The sequence below is a fragment of the Vulpes vulpes genome, chromosome 13 (assembly GCF_048418805.1).
Source record: "Vulpes vulpes isolate BD-2025 chromosome 13, VulVul3, whole genome shotgun sequence".
Taxonomy (NCBI): domain Eukaryota; kingdom Metazoa; phylum Chordata; class Mammalia; order Carnivora; family Canidae; genus Vulpes; species Vulpes vulpes.
In genome coordinates, this window is record NC_132792.1 from 51,885,122 (window position 1) to 51,902,739 (window position 17,618).

General features: G+C 41.8%; 1 protein-coding gene across 11 annotated transcripts in view; it reads left to right on the forward strand.

The window, feature by feature from the left end:
• The window catches only part of TPD52 (tumor protein D52), a 107,266-nt gene that overhangs the window by 811 nt on the left and 88,837 nt on the right, over positions 1-17,618 (forward strand). For 2 of the 11 annotated variants that reach the window (XM_026012872.2, XM_026012876.2), the window contains exon 1: positions 11,295-11,439. The exons of 3 other annotated variants lie outside the window; for them this stretch is intronic. In XM_026012872.2, coding sequence (XP_025868657.2) covers positions 11,393-11,439 — 47 coding nt within the window. In that variant the 5' untranslated portion in view covers positions 11,295-11,392. Of the gene's footprint in view, positions 1-1,571; positions 1,633-9,299; positions 9,424-10,978; positions 11,034-11,294; positions 11,440-17,618 lie in introns of those variants that run through there. 6 more of the 11 variants (XM_072734430.1, XM_072734436.1, XM_072734433.1 and 3 more) reach the window with 6 other exon arrangements.

Genomic DNA, 17,618 nt, shown 5'->3' on the forward strand with positions numbered 1-17,618 from the left:
GTCCCTGAATTCTGCCGTGGTGTCCAGGGCTTATGGGGGTGCGGGGGATGGAGCTTTTCCGAGTAAGGGTCCTCTTTGCCTCCTCAAGGTGAAACCCCACGGTCTCACCGCTGCTGCTCTGGATGGACTCGTTTCTGCAAACAGTAGTATCTCAAGTGAAATGGTCTCCGCAGAAGGCTGGTTTAAGGGGGATGCAAACAGGAGGGCATGGTTTTAAGATCTGAATATTAAGTATTTAAAGGTTGCTTCATCTTTGTGACACTAACCCGGTAATAATACAGCCGGTGGCACGCTTTTTAAAAGATACGTAAATGTCAAGGGGGAAAAAAAGTAACAGTGTTAAGGTACGTTTTAGGAAGTGGGGAGAGGAACGACTCCTATTTTGAGTTCAAGCACGACAGTTTTCATTTTTTGCTTATCACTTTATATTTACCTTTAGGCAGGCTTTTTATGTAAATAAAAGCATATTCCCTATATACTATTGTGTATACAATATGTAATTGATGTGTGTGTGTATACGAATAATAAGTAACATATATCTGAACACCTGTTGTTTAGATTGGAAGCTTGTTGATGTTAGAAGCATATACTGCATCTTTGTCCAGGGTTGGGTAAGATGGTGATTTGCACATGGTAGATCCTTAAATGTTTGAATCAGAAAGCTCACCTCCCGTCTTCTGTGTGTTGTTAGGAGAAGGCCTAGGAGCCACCACGTAAGCCAGCATTGTTCTGTCTGCTTTTTCATGAGGGTGTCTTGTGATGTCAAACATGTGAACGTGCATATTTGCATATGCCTTACACTGTCATATTTATCATAATGCTGTTTTTAGAGTAGCTCTGTTTGGTACTTGTCAAACTAGATGAAATAGCTGTGTGTGACCAGGTGAATGGTGTGACTGATGTTACTAGATTTGGTTTTCTAGTTTGGTGAGAATCACAGTCATTAGTACCTCCATGCTGATTGCACCTTGTGTGGTTTTTGTAGGACTAGTTTTTCATGTGCGTGAGATATTTTATGAGTTCTTTGGCCTATGAGGGGAGTCTCTCCGTTTCTAACTTTCCGATGTTTTCTTTGGTTAGTCATGTTAGTTCTTGTTTTTAATTATTATTCCTCGAGGGCAAGGGAAATCCATCCTCCTAAAGAGGGGAGTCTAAACTCAGCTCAGAATGAAACATGAGTCACCTGCATTGGGAAGGTCAGGTGGCTCACTCAGCTTTGCTGTCTTGCAGCCACGTGGCCTCTCCTTAGGCTTCTGGTTCCATCTGCCTATCTCTTTTGCATTTTCTTTTCTTTTCTTTCTTTCTTTTCTTTTCTTTTTTTTTTTAAAGATTTTACTTATTCAGGAGAGACACAGAAATGGAGATACAGGCAGAGGGAGGAACAAGTTCCACTCTTTTGTGTTCCCATCTTTATGTTCCCATGGCAAAAAGTAGGTGCTCCGAAATGCTTGTTGACTGCCCAAGATGAAAAGGAAAAGTGACCAAGAGTACGTTCTGGCTGTTGGAACCTCTGATGTCCGCCCTTGGTTCCCACTTACTACTGTTCTTTTTTCCCCCTCTGTATTTTAAAGGAGCAGAACTCTGTGGTTAGGCAGAGAAAGTTGTCCATCAAGGCTGTTTTGGACTTAGAGGGTAAGTTTACTTGTAAGGTCTTGGAACTAGCAGAGTGGATGGCTCAGTCTTTGTTGAATCCGTGGTGAGACTTGCTTGAAAAAAGAGGAGGAAATTGGGATTGTAAACCTGCATGTTCCCTCCCAAACAGTGTTTGCTGAAAGAATGTGTATGAAACTCTGATTTTCTCTTGAATTGTATTTTTTTTTTCAAGTACTGAAAGCCGCATAAGAACATTTTGGGATTTAACTTACTTTTTAGTGTACACGGAGTTGCATTTGTCTGTTCCCTAAAAAAAAAAAAACAAAAGCAAAAACAAACGACTCTAGATGCAAAATTAAATGCCCTACCTCTTGTCTTAACTGCATTTCTTTAATGTAAATATTTCCTTATACCTTCCTTAAAGTTGTCAAAATCTATCCCTTGCTATTTTTTTTAATTTAACAGAGCTATAAAGTCTTAGAACAGTTTTCCTTGTGTTTTATATAATATATTCTAATACTATAAAGTGTCTGGCTCAGAGTCTGCTGTTTTCCCCACCTTCCCCTGTACCCAGACCTTGTACATAATATTCTGCTTATATTGAGAACTTAGTCCACAGTAATTGATTTAAAACATACCCCAAGGGATGCTTTGGTGGCTCAGTTGGTTAAGTGTCTGCCTTTGGCTCAGGTCATGATCCTGGGGTCTTGAGATCAGACCCTGCTGGGCTTCCTGCTGGGCAAGAAGCCTGCTTCTCCCTCTCTTGCTCCCCCTGCTTGTGCTCACACTCTCTCTGTCAAATACATACATACATACATACTTGCATACATACCATTACCCCCCCCCCAAAATAAAACCTACCTTAGACTGCGTAGTGCATCTCAAGACTTTCTCCCCAGAAGCCAGCACATTGAATGTGTGTGCTGCTTTCACTACTTTGAAAGTGTAGTGTGCCATGATAACTAGAGCATACATTGTGTAAAAAAAACCTCCTGGCTGCCTTTTATGGTGTCGAATAAATATTTATACTTGAGTACTCTCTTATGTTAGCAATAACCTGTACTTCGGCAGTCATCTAGCCATTAGTGCATTTTATCTGTGTTTGAATTCACACACAGACACACACACATACACAGACACACTCTCACCCTAAAACTTTTTTTTCAGGGAGAGAGGGAGGGCTGCTGGAGCCAAAAACCTGGGAGAGGAGAAGGCTGCAAGAAAAGTAAAACAATGATATGCCACTGTAATTTTGGCATTGTACCTTCAAAATAGTAGAACCGTGAGATGTCACTTATTTAAAAATAAAACAAATGTAGAGATGAATGGATAATAGTACTCAGGGTTTGACCCACCCCACTCCTGGGTGTCTTTGGTCAAGTCTCGCTTTCCATATGGTACTAATGTCTTTGTTAGTTCAAATTCACTTCCTGCATTTATTTTTATGCGGCAGCCTTCCTGGTCTCTAGGGCAAAAGCTGAGTGGTAGGAGGGGTTGTGATCTTTTAGCAAGATCTCAAAACAGCATAATCTATGCACACGATAAAAACAAACATACTCTCAGTTCAGGACCACAAAGAACAGCAAAATCCCCTGAATTTATTTGCTTTTAATCCTTTTGTTGTAGGTTAAGATTATTATATTTTCCTTTGGGGTTCATTATTTCTGTTTTAATTGTTGATTGCTGTAATCTTCAGAGACTCTCCCAAATTTTATTTGCATGTAGTACAGAAACCGTCATCTTAGCGATGTATTTTTATTGGAAAAATATCCGGGGGGGTGGGAATCAAGTGATTTAATGTCTAGTTGAAGTTAACATGTTTACATTAAAAATACTTTTTGGTAGCTGTGAATAGTTGTTCATTTTAGAATAATCAGAAAATACAATGAAAAAGAAAAAAATCATCCATAATTCTATTCTGAAAACTCATTATTAGCTTATTGATTTATGGGTATAAATCAATATGTATCACTTTAAACAAGTCATAAAATGATCTCTTATTGAATATTTCATTTTATAACTCATTTTTAATTTTTTAAAAAAGATTTTAAAATTTATTTATTCCTGAGAGACACAGAGAGAGGCAGATACATAGGCAGAGGCAGAAGCAGGCTCCCCGCAAGGAGCCTGATGCAGGACTCGATCCCAGATCCTGGGATCAGGACCTGAGCCGAAGACAGATGCTCAACCACTGAGCCACCCAGGCATCCCTATAAATTGTTTTAAGTTTTTAAAATTTATTTGCATGATCTCTGCACCCTACATGGGGCTTAAGCTCATGACTCTGAGATCAAGAGTCACATGCTCTTCTGACTGAGCCAGCCAGGCGCCCCTTATAACTCCTTTTCAAAACAAAAACAAAAACAAAAACAAAAACAAAAAACAAAACCTCAATATATTTAAAAAATATGCTTCTCCAACATCATTTTGACTACTGTGACCAGGTAATTAATGCGTGTGATCAAAATTCTAACTGACTCAAAGTTTGCAAAACATAAATCTTCCTCCCATTCCTGTCTCCTGGGCTGTTTCCCTCACATAGCAGTGCCAGCATTGTACCAGTTTCTTCTCTTTCCATCCAGAGTCTATGCAGGTAGGTATCTATACACTTATATATGAATATATATGTGTGTGGATATATTATATAAATCGTAACATGCAGATTGTTTACCACCTGACTCCCTCCACTTAAATACAATATATGTTTTAGAGATTATTCAATAGTTATATAGAGTTGCTTCATTTTTAATGGCTATTTGTGGATGTACCATGTTATGTATCCTAATAGGTGATACTTGTTCCCTATTGATGGCCATTTCAGTTTCCCCTGGTATGTTGCTTTTAAAACAAATCTGCAGCAAATAAATTTGTATGCAAGTCATTTGATAAATGTGCCAGTATGTCTGTAGGAAGAATTGTTAGAAGGATGTGACTGTTCAGTTTGGATAGTGCGAAATCCTGCTCAGTAGAAGTGCCAGTTACACTCTACTAGCATTGTGTGGGCATCTGCTTCCCTCCATCATTCGGCCTGGGTGTTGTCACACTTTTTCATCTTTGCTTATCCTATACGGCAAGAGGGGTTTCTTAGCATATGGTTTATTATATATATATATATATTTAATATGAAAGTGGTTTGGTAAATTTAAATCTATATTTCATTTTCTGTGAAATGTCAGATTATATACTTTGCCCAATTTTCTGTTGTGTTCTTTTTTCCCTTGATTTGCAGAATGTGGCCCTCCATCCATGATATGAATTGCTAATGTATTTTTTCCTGGTTTGTCTTTACTCCTTTGACTTGATAGTGATCTTTTCCCAAGTAGAAACACTAATTGATGGCTGTTTTCATTTTTAGCTTCTAGCTTTTGAATCATTCCTGGAAATACCATCCCCACTTTGAGTTTCTGTTTTTTATCGATTTTATTTTTTACATTTAAGTCTTTCATCCATCTGGAGTTTATTTTGATAGAAAGTGTGAGGTATGAATCTTAACCACCGCTCCCAATTGGCCACTCAGTTGCCCAATACCAGTCACTGAATATTGGATTTTCTACTGATTTGAAATACTACTGTTGTCATATACTAAATTTCTGTATTCTGTTCTTTTCCTTTGATCTATCTGTGCATTCCCAGCAACCAAACTAAGTTATCATAGCTTCATAATATGTAAAAATACCTGGAAAGACTGATTGTCCCTGATTACTATTTCTTTCCTTTTCTTTTCTTTCTTTCCTTCCTTCCTTCCTCTCTTTCTTTTCTTTTCTTTCCTTTTTTCTCTTTTCTTTTCTTTCTTTCCATCCTTTTCCCTCCCTCCCTCCTTCCTCTTTCTTTCTTTCTTTTCTTTCTTTCTTTCTTTCTTTCTTTCTTTCTTTCTTCCCTCTTTCTTTACTCCTCTTCTCTTCTCTTCTCTTCTCTTCTCTTCTCTTCTCTTCTCTTCTCTTCTCTTCTCTTCTTCTTTTCTTTCCTTCTCTTTCCCCATGCCCATCATGGAGCTCAAACTCCTGACCCTGAGATCAAGAGTCAAACACTCTACCAACTGAGCCAGCCAAGAGCCCCTCTATTTTTATTGTTAGAATTTTTTCCTAGCTATTCTTGCCAGATTCCATTTCCAAATGAACATTAGAATCAATTTGTCTAGATGAAAATACAACAGAAATCCTGTTGGTATAGCTTTTCTCCCTCTCCTTCTCTACCTCCCTGTCCCCCATTTTTCTGTCTCTCTCTCTTTCTTTCTTTCATTCCTCGCTTTCTTTCATGGAGGGAGGCATGGGAGGAGCAGAGGGGTAGAGAAAGAGAATCTTAAGCAGGCTCCATACCCTGTGTGTTGCTCATGTGGGGCTTGATCTCATAACCCTGAGATTGTGACCTGAGCTGAAACCAAGATTTGGTCGCTCAGCTGACTGAGCCAGGTGTCACCCACCAACAGTTATTTTAAAGGGAGGAGGGTAGGTGTGAGTGGGGAGCAAAAAAAATGACAGGAGAGGTTGAAAGGGTTTGTTTTTTTGCATCCTCAACAACACTTGTTCATTGATTGATTGATAGAGGCTATCTCAGTGGGTGTGAGGTGATAGCTCATTGTAGTTTTGATTTGCACTGTCATGATGATGAGTGATGTGGAACATCTTTTTATATGCTTGTGGGCCGTCAGTATGTCTTCTCTAGAGAAATGTCAGTTGAAGTCCTGTGCCCATTTTTGTTTGGATTATTTGTTTTTGTTACTCTTGCCAAGTTGTAAAAGTTCTTTATATATTATGGATACTAAGCCCTTATGAGATCAATGGTTTACATGTATTTTCCCCCATTCAGTAGGTTGTCTTTTTGCTCTTGGTTGTTTCCTTTGCTGCACAAATGTCATTGCATTAAAAAAAGAAAAAAAGAAGAAGAAAAGAAAAAAGAATTAGTAACTCTATAGGAGAAAAATGCCATCTCTTTTTATTTAAAATTCCTCTGTTGGGATCCCTGGGTGGCGCAGAGGTTTGGCCACCTGCCTTTGGCCCAGGGCGCGATCCTGGAGATCCGGGATCGAATCCCACGTCGGGCTCCCGGTGCATGGAGCCTGCTTCTCCCTCTGCCTGTGTCTCTGCCTCTCTCTCTCTCTCTCTCTGTGTGACTATCATAAATAAATTAAAAAAAAAATTAAAAAAAAATTCCTCTGTTTACTGAGAAGCTATATATGTTATTAGCCATTTTTCTTCTCCTCTTGAGGTTGTTACTCACTTTTTATACTTGGATCTTGGTGTGTCTTGGCCGCCTTCTCATCATCCCCCCCATGGTCCTATTAAACCTTTGTGTTTTGTGGCACATATTTTTCCTGTTTTTATTTTTATTTTGGTTATGTCAGACCTTTAAGATATTGTTTTTACTAACAAAATACAGTATTAAGAGCAAATACTTTGTAGGTGACATTTTTGGGAGTAATTTGCATGGCTCTGGGCAGCTTTCAGTTCTTCCTTCCCTGGGTCTTTAAGTCTTCTCTCTTACCACACTTTTGTAATCAGTCAGTACTAAAAATAGTGGGTTTAGGTATTACTGTTAATTTACATGCCTCGGCTTATAGGCATGGTGTGTTTCATGTTACAGATAGGCAAATAATATCAGTTTAAAAATTTATATAAGCATAACCTTGATAAAGTTTAGGATTGGGAGTTTACTGTTAGGATCAGACTTCAGCCATTGTGTTCTGGGCTTTGTTGGAGGCATTGTGGTGTGAAAAGGAACATCTGGTGCAATCAGTAGGGCTATAGGAATGAAGATAGTAGTTTATCTAACTCATTAGTGTCTGTAGTTGGCTAGAAATAAAGTGTCACTAGAACAGAAAAAGGTTCTTATATTTGTATTCCTAGCACTCAGGTGTGTATGTAGTAGGTACTCCATAAATCTTTGTCCTGTTGCACGTAATTAATTGGAAAGATTCCTAGTATAGAGTCAGATTGGGTTAGATAGAGTGACTAAGAATTAGGAAAGGATAATGGTTTGGCAGAGAGGCAAGACGATAGGTTCCAAATATTTTTTAGTTTTATATATAATCACTGAAAATCTGTAAATAGAAGAAGCCAAATTAGTACTTTACTTCTGAGGTATTATGTTAACTGTGTGTATATATGTATGTAGATAGAGAAAGAGACAGTGAGGTTACATTTCTATTCTCTAAAGCATGTTGGATGTAGTGCTCAATAAATATTTTCACGGATGCATTTCCTATGTTGTTCTACCAAAGTTAGTTATTTACTTCAAATGTGTCCTGGGTTTAGGAGGCATGGGTGGTCTCCGCGCATTTTAGAAGTTTTATTTGACTGCAGTTGAGAAGGGCAAGGGGGTATGTTGACAGTGGTGTCAAGTACTGACCACTAGTTAACCAGAATGAGAATTCTGCAGAGAGAGAAAAATGCAAACATTTTGGCCTTGGGGGCAGTTAGCAAAAGGATGACCAACCTATTGTTTTGGTGTCATGTGAGAATATCCCTTTTGGTATATGACTTTATTAGAACTCAGAATGATATTGGTGATGATGGTGATACTGCCACCTGGCTTTTGCAAAACTCTTATTAATTTTTTGACGTATTATTTTATTTGAATCTTAGTGCTGGTGGGTGATAGGACTGGTATTATTTTCCCTTTATATATGAGGAAACAGAAGCTGATTGATCACGACTTCCCTGCATACACTGTGCTAGATGTGATGAGTGCTACAAAAACTTTGTCCCACACCTCTTATCTCTAAGAGAATCATCAGGACCCCAAGAAAAATTTAAGCTACATTTGTTAACCGGTTTTAAAGCCCTGGGGATACTTCATACTTCTTAGAGATGTTTTTTTTTCCTCAACTAATTAAAATAAAATTGGAACCTGAAGGGACATAGCGTCAGCCTTGCATTATAATTATCTAAGTCTTCCAGCTGGGTTTTTACTGGATCACTTATAGAAATACTCCTCTGACTCCTTCTTTTTTTTTTTTTTTTTTCTGACTCCTTCTAATACCAGCAACAGCATTTGCTGAGTGTGTTTTATATGTTAGGTTATATTCTAAGTGCTTTTCATGTTTCATTTTTTAATATCTTTTTAAAAATATTTTATTTATTTTTTTTTAAGAGATTTCATTTATTCATGAGACACACACACACACACACACACGGAGAGAGAGAGAGAGAGAGAGAGAGAGAGAGAGAGAGGCAGAGACACAGGCAGAGGGAGAAACAGGCTCCAAACAGGGAGCCGATGTGGGACTTGATTCCGCATCCCCAGGATCATGCCCTGGGCCGAAGGTGGTGTTAAACCACTGAGCTACCTGGGCTGCCCCATTTTTAAATATCTTCCCAAGAAACCCATGAACAGTACTTTAATATCCCTGCTTTACAAATGAAGAAACAAGGTGTAAAGGGATGACTAGTTTTGGTGCTGAATAGTATTGATTCTGAAACTGAATATTAGACATTTTTGTAAAAGGCTACTTTGGTGGTTTCCTGTTCAAATTAAACATTTAATGTATTTGAGAGCAAACATGATATGATGCCTGCCCTCAGGCTCAAGGCCAGTCTGGAGAAAGAGACATAGAGCTTGCTCATTGTCTTGAAATGGGTGTTGTAAGAGCTTGCTTGCATAAGTGATGGAGGAGGAAGTGAGCAACTCTGGCTGGGTCATCAGAAAAGATTCTTACAGTACATGACCTTTGACCTTGGACTGGATGGCTAAGTAGGAATCTTTGTGAGGGGTGAGAGACAGACGAGGAAAGGAGTTTATGGAGGCAAGTCAACATGTACAATGAAGCAGTGGCACGGATGGGCAAAAAGGTGTTTGTGAATCCTCAGAATTTCCCTGGATCCGGAACCTCAGGTAGTCATCTGGGTGTGGGGAGGGGGTGGTGGTGTGAGCAGTCTTGTGTGCTAGGATCAGGAATCCAGACTGTATTCTGTAGGTGGTTAGTAGGTGGCAGGTGTGGGGGAGTTCAGTTTTAGGATATTATTTTGGCAATTGAATAGAAGGTACTAGCAAACCAGGTAAAGTATGTCTCTGTATTCCTAGCCAGTGTTAACCCTAAGAAGCAAAACTGCCAGTTATTTTACCAGCAGCAGATGGGTTTCTTTGAGAATAACGGAGAATTGCAATCCAGGACAGGAAAACTATGGCAAAATCCACAGGCAAGTCCACCAAGCACAGGAGAGGAATCTTCTTTTGTAGAAGAAAGTGGGAAGCTGGGAAGACTGTCATAAACAAAGACCTCATTGGAGTCAACTGGGAGGGTTTTTATTTTATTTTTTAATGATTTTATTGATTTATTTGAGAGAGAAAGAAGCAGCAGGACAAGCAGAGCAGGAAGGAGAGGGAGGAAGGGGATCTCAAACAGACTCTGCCCTGAGCGTGGAGCCCTAGCCAGGCCTGATCCCACGACCTTGAAATCATGCCTGAGCCAAAGCCAAGAGTCCCACGCTCAACAGACTGAGCCACCCAGGGGCCCTAAACTGGGGGTTCTAAGCCTAGTGGCTTTTCATTAGCTGAGCTGGGACTCTCTCTCATTGGCTGGGCTGCTGGGGCAGGAGGAAGTCTCTTTTCTTCCTGCTAGAATTGTAAAGTAGTATCTGTGTGCAAGGTCCTGTCTCTCTTCCTGTTGGGTCTGCAATCCACTACGAGTGGTGGGGCAAGAGAGTTCCCCCTCCCCACCCTCCCAACTTCATTTTAGTGAGGTTTCCTTTTTATTAGTTTTCCACACCAGAGGTGGGGGTGCTGGGTTCCTGAGAGATCACTGGGCTACTGTGTGTCATGTCGGGTGGAGGGGATCTGAGGGTTAGAGAAGAGTAGAGAGAAGGGCTTTCAGGTTCCATGGAAAAGGAACTGGGATGGAAAATCTAGAAAGAAGAGCAGATGCTGGGAAGGAGATAATTATGTTTGGCGTATGGCACACTTGAGGCCTTCCCAGTTGTCCGAAGCTGCATAACACACCATGGTAAAACCCAGTGGTTTACAACAGCAGCATTTGTTATGGTCACAGATCTGTCACTTGGGCAGCGCTTGGTGAGGACAGCTTGTCTCTGCTAGCCTCAGCTGGGGCGATTTGAAGTGTGAGGCGGAGATCATCTGAAGGCTTACTCACTCCCATGAGGGGTGGTGGTACTGGGAAGACTCAACTAGCTGGGGCTCCTCGGCACCCGTCTCTGTCTGCGTGGCCTCCAGAAAAACCCCCCAGCACAGGCCTGTTCGATGGTGGTTATTTGGTTGCCTGTGTTGAGTAGTAGTTTATGCCAGAGACTGTGCTGTAGACCTGACAGTGGGCAGCCCCAGGATGCCCACCCTTCTTGTGTGTTCCCTAAGGGCTCCCAAGGTATGACTCTTAAGAGAGAGGTGGACAGAAGCTGTGTGGCTTTTATGACTTCGCCTCGGGCATCACTTCGTCCTCATTCTGTTAGAAATGTGCCAGCAGAGGCCAGCCCATACTCAAGGAGAAGGAGGTGAGACTTGACTCCACTTTGGGAGGGAAGAGCATCAGTGGCTCTGGGCACATGTTTTAAAACCACTACCTAGGTCTCATGGGACGTTTATGTGGGTAGGTTCAGGGGTGAAATACGGATCTCTAAGAGAAGGAACTGGGCAGGATGTCGAGGTTTGGGAGACATGTGATCTTGGAAGCTATTAAGTTGCTGAGATGGCCCACTGGGGGGGGGGGGAGCGGGGGAGGGGGAGGAAAGTGGAGTGAAAGGAGAGCAGAACTTGGATGTGAACATTTCAGGGCAGAGAGAGGAAGGTGCAAGTTAAGACGGAGTTCAACTTTCAAGGGCGGTGGAGAGGCCAAGTGGAGAGAGCCAAGTGGATGGGCCAGAAAGAGTATTGGGTATTGGCTGGTGCTGAGGACCCAGGGTAGGTAATGCTGAGGGGTTCAGACTCTGTGGGTTGGGGTGGGGTGAGACTGCTCACCAGTATCCAGTGTCAGGTTTTGTTTTTGAACGCAAAGAGGGTGGTAGTTTGACCTCTGTGCGCATTTGTAAAAAGAGAGAAGCCAGAAGCAGGGGGAGAATAACTGGCTTTGCTATTACTGTATATGTCACTGGTTTTAGTTAAGATGCTTTTAATGCAAAATGTATTATAATAGTCATACCCTGGAGTTTGACCTTCAAGGAGCTCAAGTCTATGAGCAATAATTCACTTTAATGGTAACAGCTTTGCAGAGAGTAAGTACTTATTAAATACTTGCAAAATGAAAGTGCAGTATTACACATTATCTGGGTGGTATGAGAGCCAGAGAAGCAATTTCGCCTGGAGGTGACATTTGAGCCAAATCCTAGTGAAGCTGTAACTTGCTTTTTTTTTTTCTTCTTTTTTTTTAAACGTGATTTCTCAGGGCGAATCTGAAGTTGTGAGTGCTCACTTCCATCATGGAGTGTCTTGGCTGTGGGATTCATTTGTGCAGCGTGCCTGGGTTTGTCAAATATTCTCTCGAAGGCTCTCTTGAAAAATGATTTGCAGTCCAGAGTGGCAGGTCCCAAGCAGGAGTCCACCAGCTATTTCTCTCGGGTCACTGTTGGAAGGGAAACATACCTTTCAAATCTATTCTTCTGATGATGTTTAAAATGGATTGCCCATTGCTTCAGGGATTAGATAAAAATTTTGACTAACAGTAAAGATAATATGACAGATTGCTCTTGGTTTAGGGGCTTTTATTTTTTCCCAGAATTATAATCCAATTTCAGACTTCCTCTTATTTTTATTTTTTTTCTCTTTTTTTTAAAAAAAATATTTTAATTTAGTTATTCGTGAGAGACACAGAGAGAGGCAGAGACACAGGCAGAGGGAGAAGCAGTCTCCATGCAGGGGGCCCAACGTGGGATTCATTCGGGATTCCTGGGATTCAATCGCAGGACTCCAGGATCACGCCCTGGGCCAAAGGCAGGCGCCAAACCGATGAGCCACCCCGGGATGAGCCACCCCGGGATCCGCAGACTTCCTCTTTTTAATCTCCAGAAAGGACTCCAGTCCTGGGAGGGGGGGTTGCTGTTTTGCTGGTTTGCCTCTGGCTGGGGCTGTGGTCACTGCAGCTGGTCTGATGATGTTTTCCTAGTCTGATTATTCTATTTATAATAGCAACCGTAGCTGTTAAATTTGAAGAGGAGTGAACTCTGCTGAAACACCCAAGTGCACTTGATAGCTTTGATAATTCCTCAAAATCCAGAGTGAAGTGTAAACTACAAATCACACATCTGTCTTTTGGCTCCTGTCAGTTTTCTCTTTTGCACACCACACTTTCTGTGGGTCTGTCATCCAACTTTGCTCTTCCTCCTTCCTTCAGCTTTCCTCTCTTTTCCTGTCTTTTATCTCCACTGAATTTCCATTTTCTCCCACTCCTTTCTATCTTTCCCCATTTTGGGTCATAAAACAGAACTCAGGAATTTTGTTGTTCTTTTTTTTTAAATTTTGCTTTTATTTCATGGATTTATTCAAGATATTTTATGTTTCCTATTAGTATTAACGTTTTTTTCTGTGGGAATAAAAAAAACCCCGAGTAACAGATTTCCTAGTTTGTTCATTTATTATTAATTAATTTCATTGCTATTGTGACATTAATTTAGGGCTCTCTCTCTCTCTCTCTCTCTCTCTCTCTCTCTCTCGGCATGTGTGTAATGATTCAAAGCTTAGAAAAAATATTTCAAATTAGTCGTTGGGAATCTTCAGAACTCATACTTTATTTAACTCTTTGGGTCTCTGTATGCATTCTGGGCAAAGTGGAAACACTAAGAGGCTGCATAGTTTTTAAAATTTACTGGAAAATGAAGAGGAACTTTTGATTTTTCTTTATCAATTGAAGGAATTGAGGGAAGTAGTCAATTGCATTTCTAATCCCATGTCATCCCAGAGTATGGACACTTGTCATATTGTCACTTCCGCCTTAGATTCTGGACATGTTGGCCACCAGCAAGTGTTCCAGCTCCCTGAGTGGAGGAGGAGGCTGTGCGGTGGGCAGCCCCTACGGGCTGGGCTCCTGGGGCTTTCACCCACATTTGCACACAGAGCACTGTACCACGAGCCCCCCGGCACTCAGACTGTCCTGCTTCTCCTGACCCAGGGGCTTGTTCACCCCCAGTCACCCTTTTGCTTTTGACAATAAATTGCAGTTTGGGGGAATTTGTTTTTAAGTAGGCTCCACGCCCAGCATGGAGCCCAGTGTGAGACTTGAACTCACAACCCTGAGATCAAGACCTGAGCTGGGATCAGGAGTCAGGACCACAGTCCATGGAGTCCCCCAGGAGACCCATTGGGGAATTTTTAACGTGTGTCCATTGTGCCATTAATACCACTACCTCACATCTGTATTTTCCGTGCTGAACAAAAGAAGAAAGTTCGTGGGCCCTCACGAGGCGCCCTGCCACAGAATGTGGCAGTTCTGGTCTTTCTCTAGAGGTTGCAAAGGCGACTGGAAGGATGCAGAAGGTGAGATGGGGATGGTTTGGGCCTTTCAGCTTTGGAAGAATGCGAAATTCTTACTTCTTTTCAACCAGTACCATGTAGAAAGGAGGAATTTTATTTGGCAGGGATGCTCACGATGCATTCAGTATATGCCTGGTCCTGTCTCCAGCCAAGCAGTTCGGGGCAGCAGATGCCTTCTTTGAGCTTCTCTGCATCTCCGCTCAGATGGACTCTTCCTTTTCCATCTTACTGATAAGGGGGCGTGAAGTGTGGGGGACTTAAAGAACTACCCAGTATCATACAGTTTTACAATATTTTGCCACCTGTCAGTCATGTAGAGAGATATGATTTTATTTTTATTTTTTAAATTAAAAAATTTTTTTTAGAGATTTTATTTATTTATTCATGAGACACACACAGAGAGAGGCAGAGACATTGGCAGAGGGAGAAGCAGGCTCCCCGTGGGGAGCCCGATGTGGGATGCGATCCCTGGACCCCAGGATCATGCCTCTGAGCTGAAACCAAGAGTTGGATGCCTAACTGATTGAGCAGCCCAGGTACCCCAAGAGTCCTTATTTTAAATGGATTTGTTACAGACATACATTTGCTAAAATGGAGCAGATTTATTTAATAAAACCAAGTCTCCAGTGTACGGGATTGTGCTCGTGAATCCTTGTGTTAACTGGAGATGAGTCACGTTTGGATGCCAGTAGAGCCAGAGTCCTTGGGTCCTCAGTTAAGGTCTTGAGATTGCTGTTTTGGGGAGAAGGCCGTGCTGAGGTGGGAGTGGAAGTGCTATAAAAGAAGCATTCCCCTCACCCCTGTAGGACTCACTTGAGGGAACTTCAGCACCTTTAGAGGAATTAGTTTTTCCTGCTGAATACACCTCTGCTTATTCCAGCCAAGCCAGCGGGCAGCTTCCCCCCCCCCCGCCCCCCCCCCCCCCCCCCCCCCGCCTCCCACCCCCTGGGGGGGCGCTTTTTAGGAAGCAACTGTGGCTGCCATTAGCGTCCTCACTTACCTGGCATCTCCAGCTTCAGGCAGCCATAAATGTGTATAGTATTTTTCAGTGCTTTGGAGTAATTCTTTATCATTCCCCCCCCCCCCCCCCATAAGCTAAACATAATCCTCGGGGACAAAAATGTATAAAAGCAAAGCAACGTAACACATCTTTTAAATAAGAGGGGCCTAGAGATCTCTGTCATTTTAAGCACCCCGCCTCCCACATTTATTTGTTTGTGTCTCAGCATCATCCCTTCTTTGAAAATACCTGTTAATTAAGGGACAGATGTGCTAAGGGAAACATAAACACGTTTTAATGAAAGTAAAAACCAAAGCCCAGGCCTCATTTCCGGTAGTCACTCATACTCCTCCGCCAGCCCTCCTCCCTCTCCCCTGCACACACCCTGTGCAGTCACTATTCAGGTTCCTAATCACAAGCTCGGACTTGAAACACAGGCTGCTTTCTTTGGCAGCCCTTCAGGATATCAAGTTTCCTCTGTTCAAAGGGACCCCAAGACCTGCTTGTGCCTGACTTCTCTCACGGAAGAGATCTTCTTGAAAGCTGGATTTGCCAGTCACAGTTTGGGATAGTAAATGTAATTGGTATGGGGGGATCGGGGGGGCTGGGGGTGTTGAGGAAAGGTGTTCTCATAGCAGCATTTCATACCTCAACGTGCTGCTCAGGTTGTTTCATGCCAGCCCAGGTGGAGTTGGCTTCTGCCCATGTGATTCTGTTAGTCATGGTTGCAGGCTGGCCTGGTCCTCCAGCGTCCCTGGAGAGCTGGGGTGGGGAGGAGGGGAGGAAAAAGATGGTCAGGATGGGCCTGCTTCTGAGGTGGGTGGCCGTGGGGGGAGGTAGAGGCAGTATTCAGAAGTATTCAGAAATGTCTGTTCTAGAAGGGGGCGCAGGAAGGTAGAGGCTCCCTAGGGTTGCAGCATTCTGTTATCCACGTAACAGAGAGGTACAAGGGCTCTTGTTTATACTGAAAGCTGCTTATCAGTAATTGCTTCGTCCTTCTCTGACAGATGTTGACATAAAGGCAATTCTATCCTGGCTTGCTTTTCACTTGCTTCCTAACTCATTTGGGAATGGATCTTCTACAGTGGACATATTACAGGATGACCTCTTAATATATCTGATGCCTGACACTACGGTCTTTTTCTTAAGTTTTAAGTCTTTTCTCTCCAGAGTGAAATCGTATTTTTCTTTATTATTCTTGATGTAGTGTTAAATCTTTTCTTTTTTAAAAAATTGGAAATTTCTATATGAGGCTGTAACTTTTTGTTTCATCTTCGCTAGGTAAAGAACCTAGGCTTCTTAAATGGATGTGGCTAAAAAGTTGGCCTTGTTAAAGGAAAAAAAAATTGGCTGAATGGTGGGAGATGAGAAGGAAAACTATGCATGCTTTCAGGTTAAAAAAGAGATCATTTTTCTCTGTACCATGGAGAAGCATGGCCCAGATCATTGAATGGCACACAGCTGTTCCTTTGTAGGTCTGCAGTCACTTTAAGCATGGGGTTTTGCTTGTGTCAAAGAACAAGTGGGTTGTGATGACCTCGCAATATCTAGGAGAATAAAGCTTGAAACTGAAGGAGCTGATGTTCCCAAAACCCAGGAGTGAGAATGTACTCTTATTCCTTTTTTTCTCTTCAGTGAAACTTGAAGAGTACTTGTTTTAGAGAGAGAAACTTATACTTGATCTTTTATCTCAGAGTTAAGGTAAGAATATCTAGGCTGTGTTAGATGTTGGCTTTTTAAGCTGTTGTAGGATGTGTGTCAAGGGTGATACCTGCATTTTGGACATCAAATGGGCTTCTCGCTTAAAAAAATTTGGAAGTGGAAAATTCGTAATTCTTTATAAAGTACCAGTTATTTTTATTCCTAGTTTGGAACATGACTTGTAGCAATAATAGGGAGATTAAAAGGTTATCTCTTACTTGCCATCTCTCTGCTGAAAATTAACTATAGCTAATCCTATTTTTATATTATAGTTTTCCATAACCTTAGTTTATTTTTTAAAAGATTTTATTTATTTATGAGAGAGAGGGAGAGCACAAGAGCAGTGGGGAGGGACAAAGGGAGAGGGAAAAGCAGGCTCCCCTTGCGGGACTCCATCCCAGGACCCTGAGATCATGACCTAAACCAATGGCAGACACTTAACCAACTGAGCCACCCAGGTGCCCCCCCCCCCCATAACCTTATTTTAAAGTGGATTCCAGACTACACTTGTGCATCTTTGTTTATAAATATTGGCAGTAATGGTCCATTTTACTTCTGTGAAGTTGGTGAGAAATAAAATACAGGTGGAGGTGTTTGCTTGAGTTTATGCATTTCCAGACCCCACAACCTGGAAAGGGATGTCAGGGCTTAGAGGGTTACATTTGTTACTTAGATTTCAAAGCCCTGTTTCCTGTCTCCTTTTCCCTGCTGCTCAAGGAAGCAGCCCCAGAAAATATAAAGATGACAGCGAAGCCTGGGAGCAGCATTGTCCACCGCAGAGTATAGTGCAAAGGAATCAACAAAACAAGACAACAGAAGATTTTGTGAAACTTCAGCTTTTCCAAAACAATGTTTGCATTATTCTTTGGTAGCTAAGTGTCCATCGTAATAGAGTTGACTGTCGTGTACATTTTCT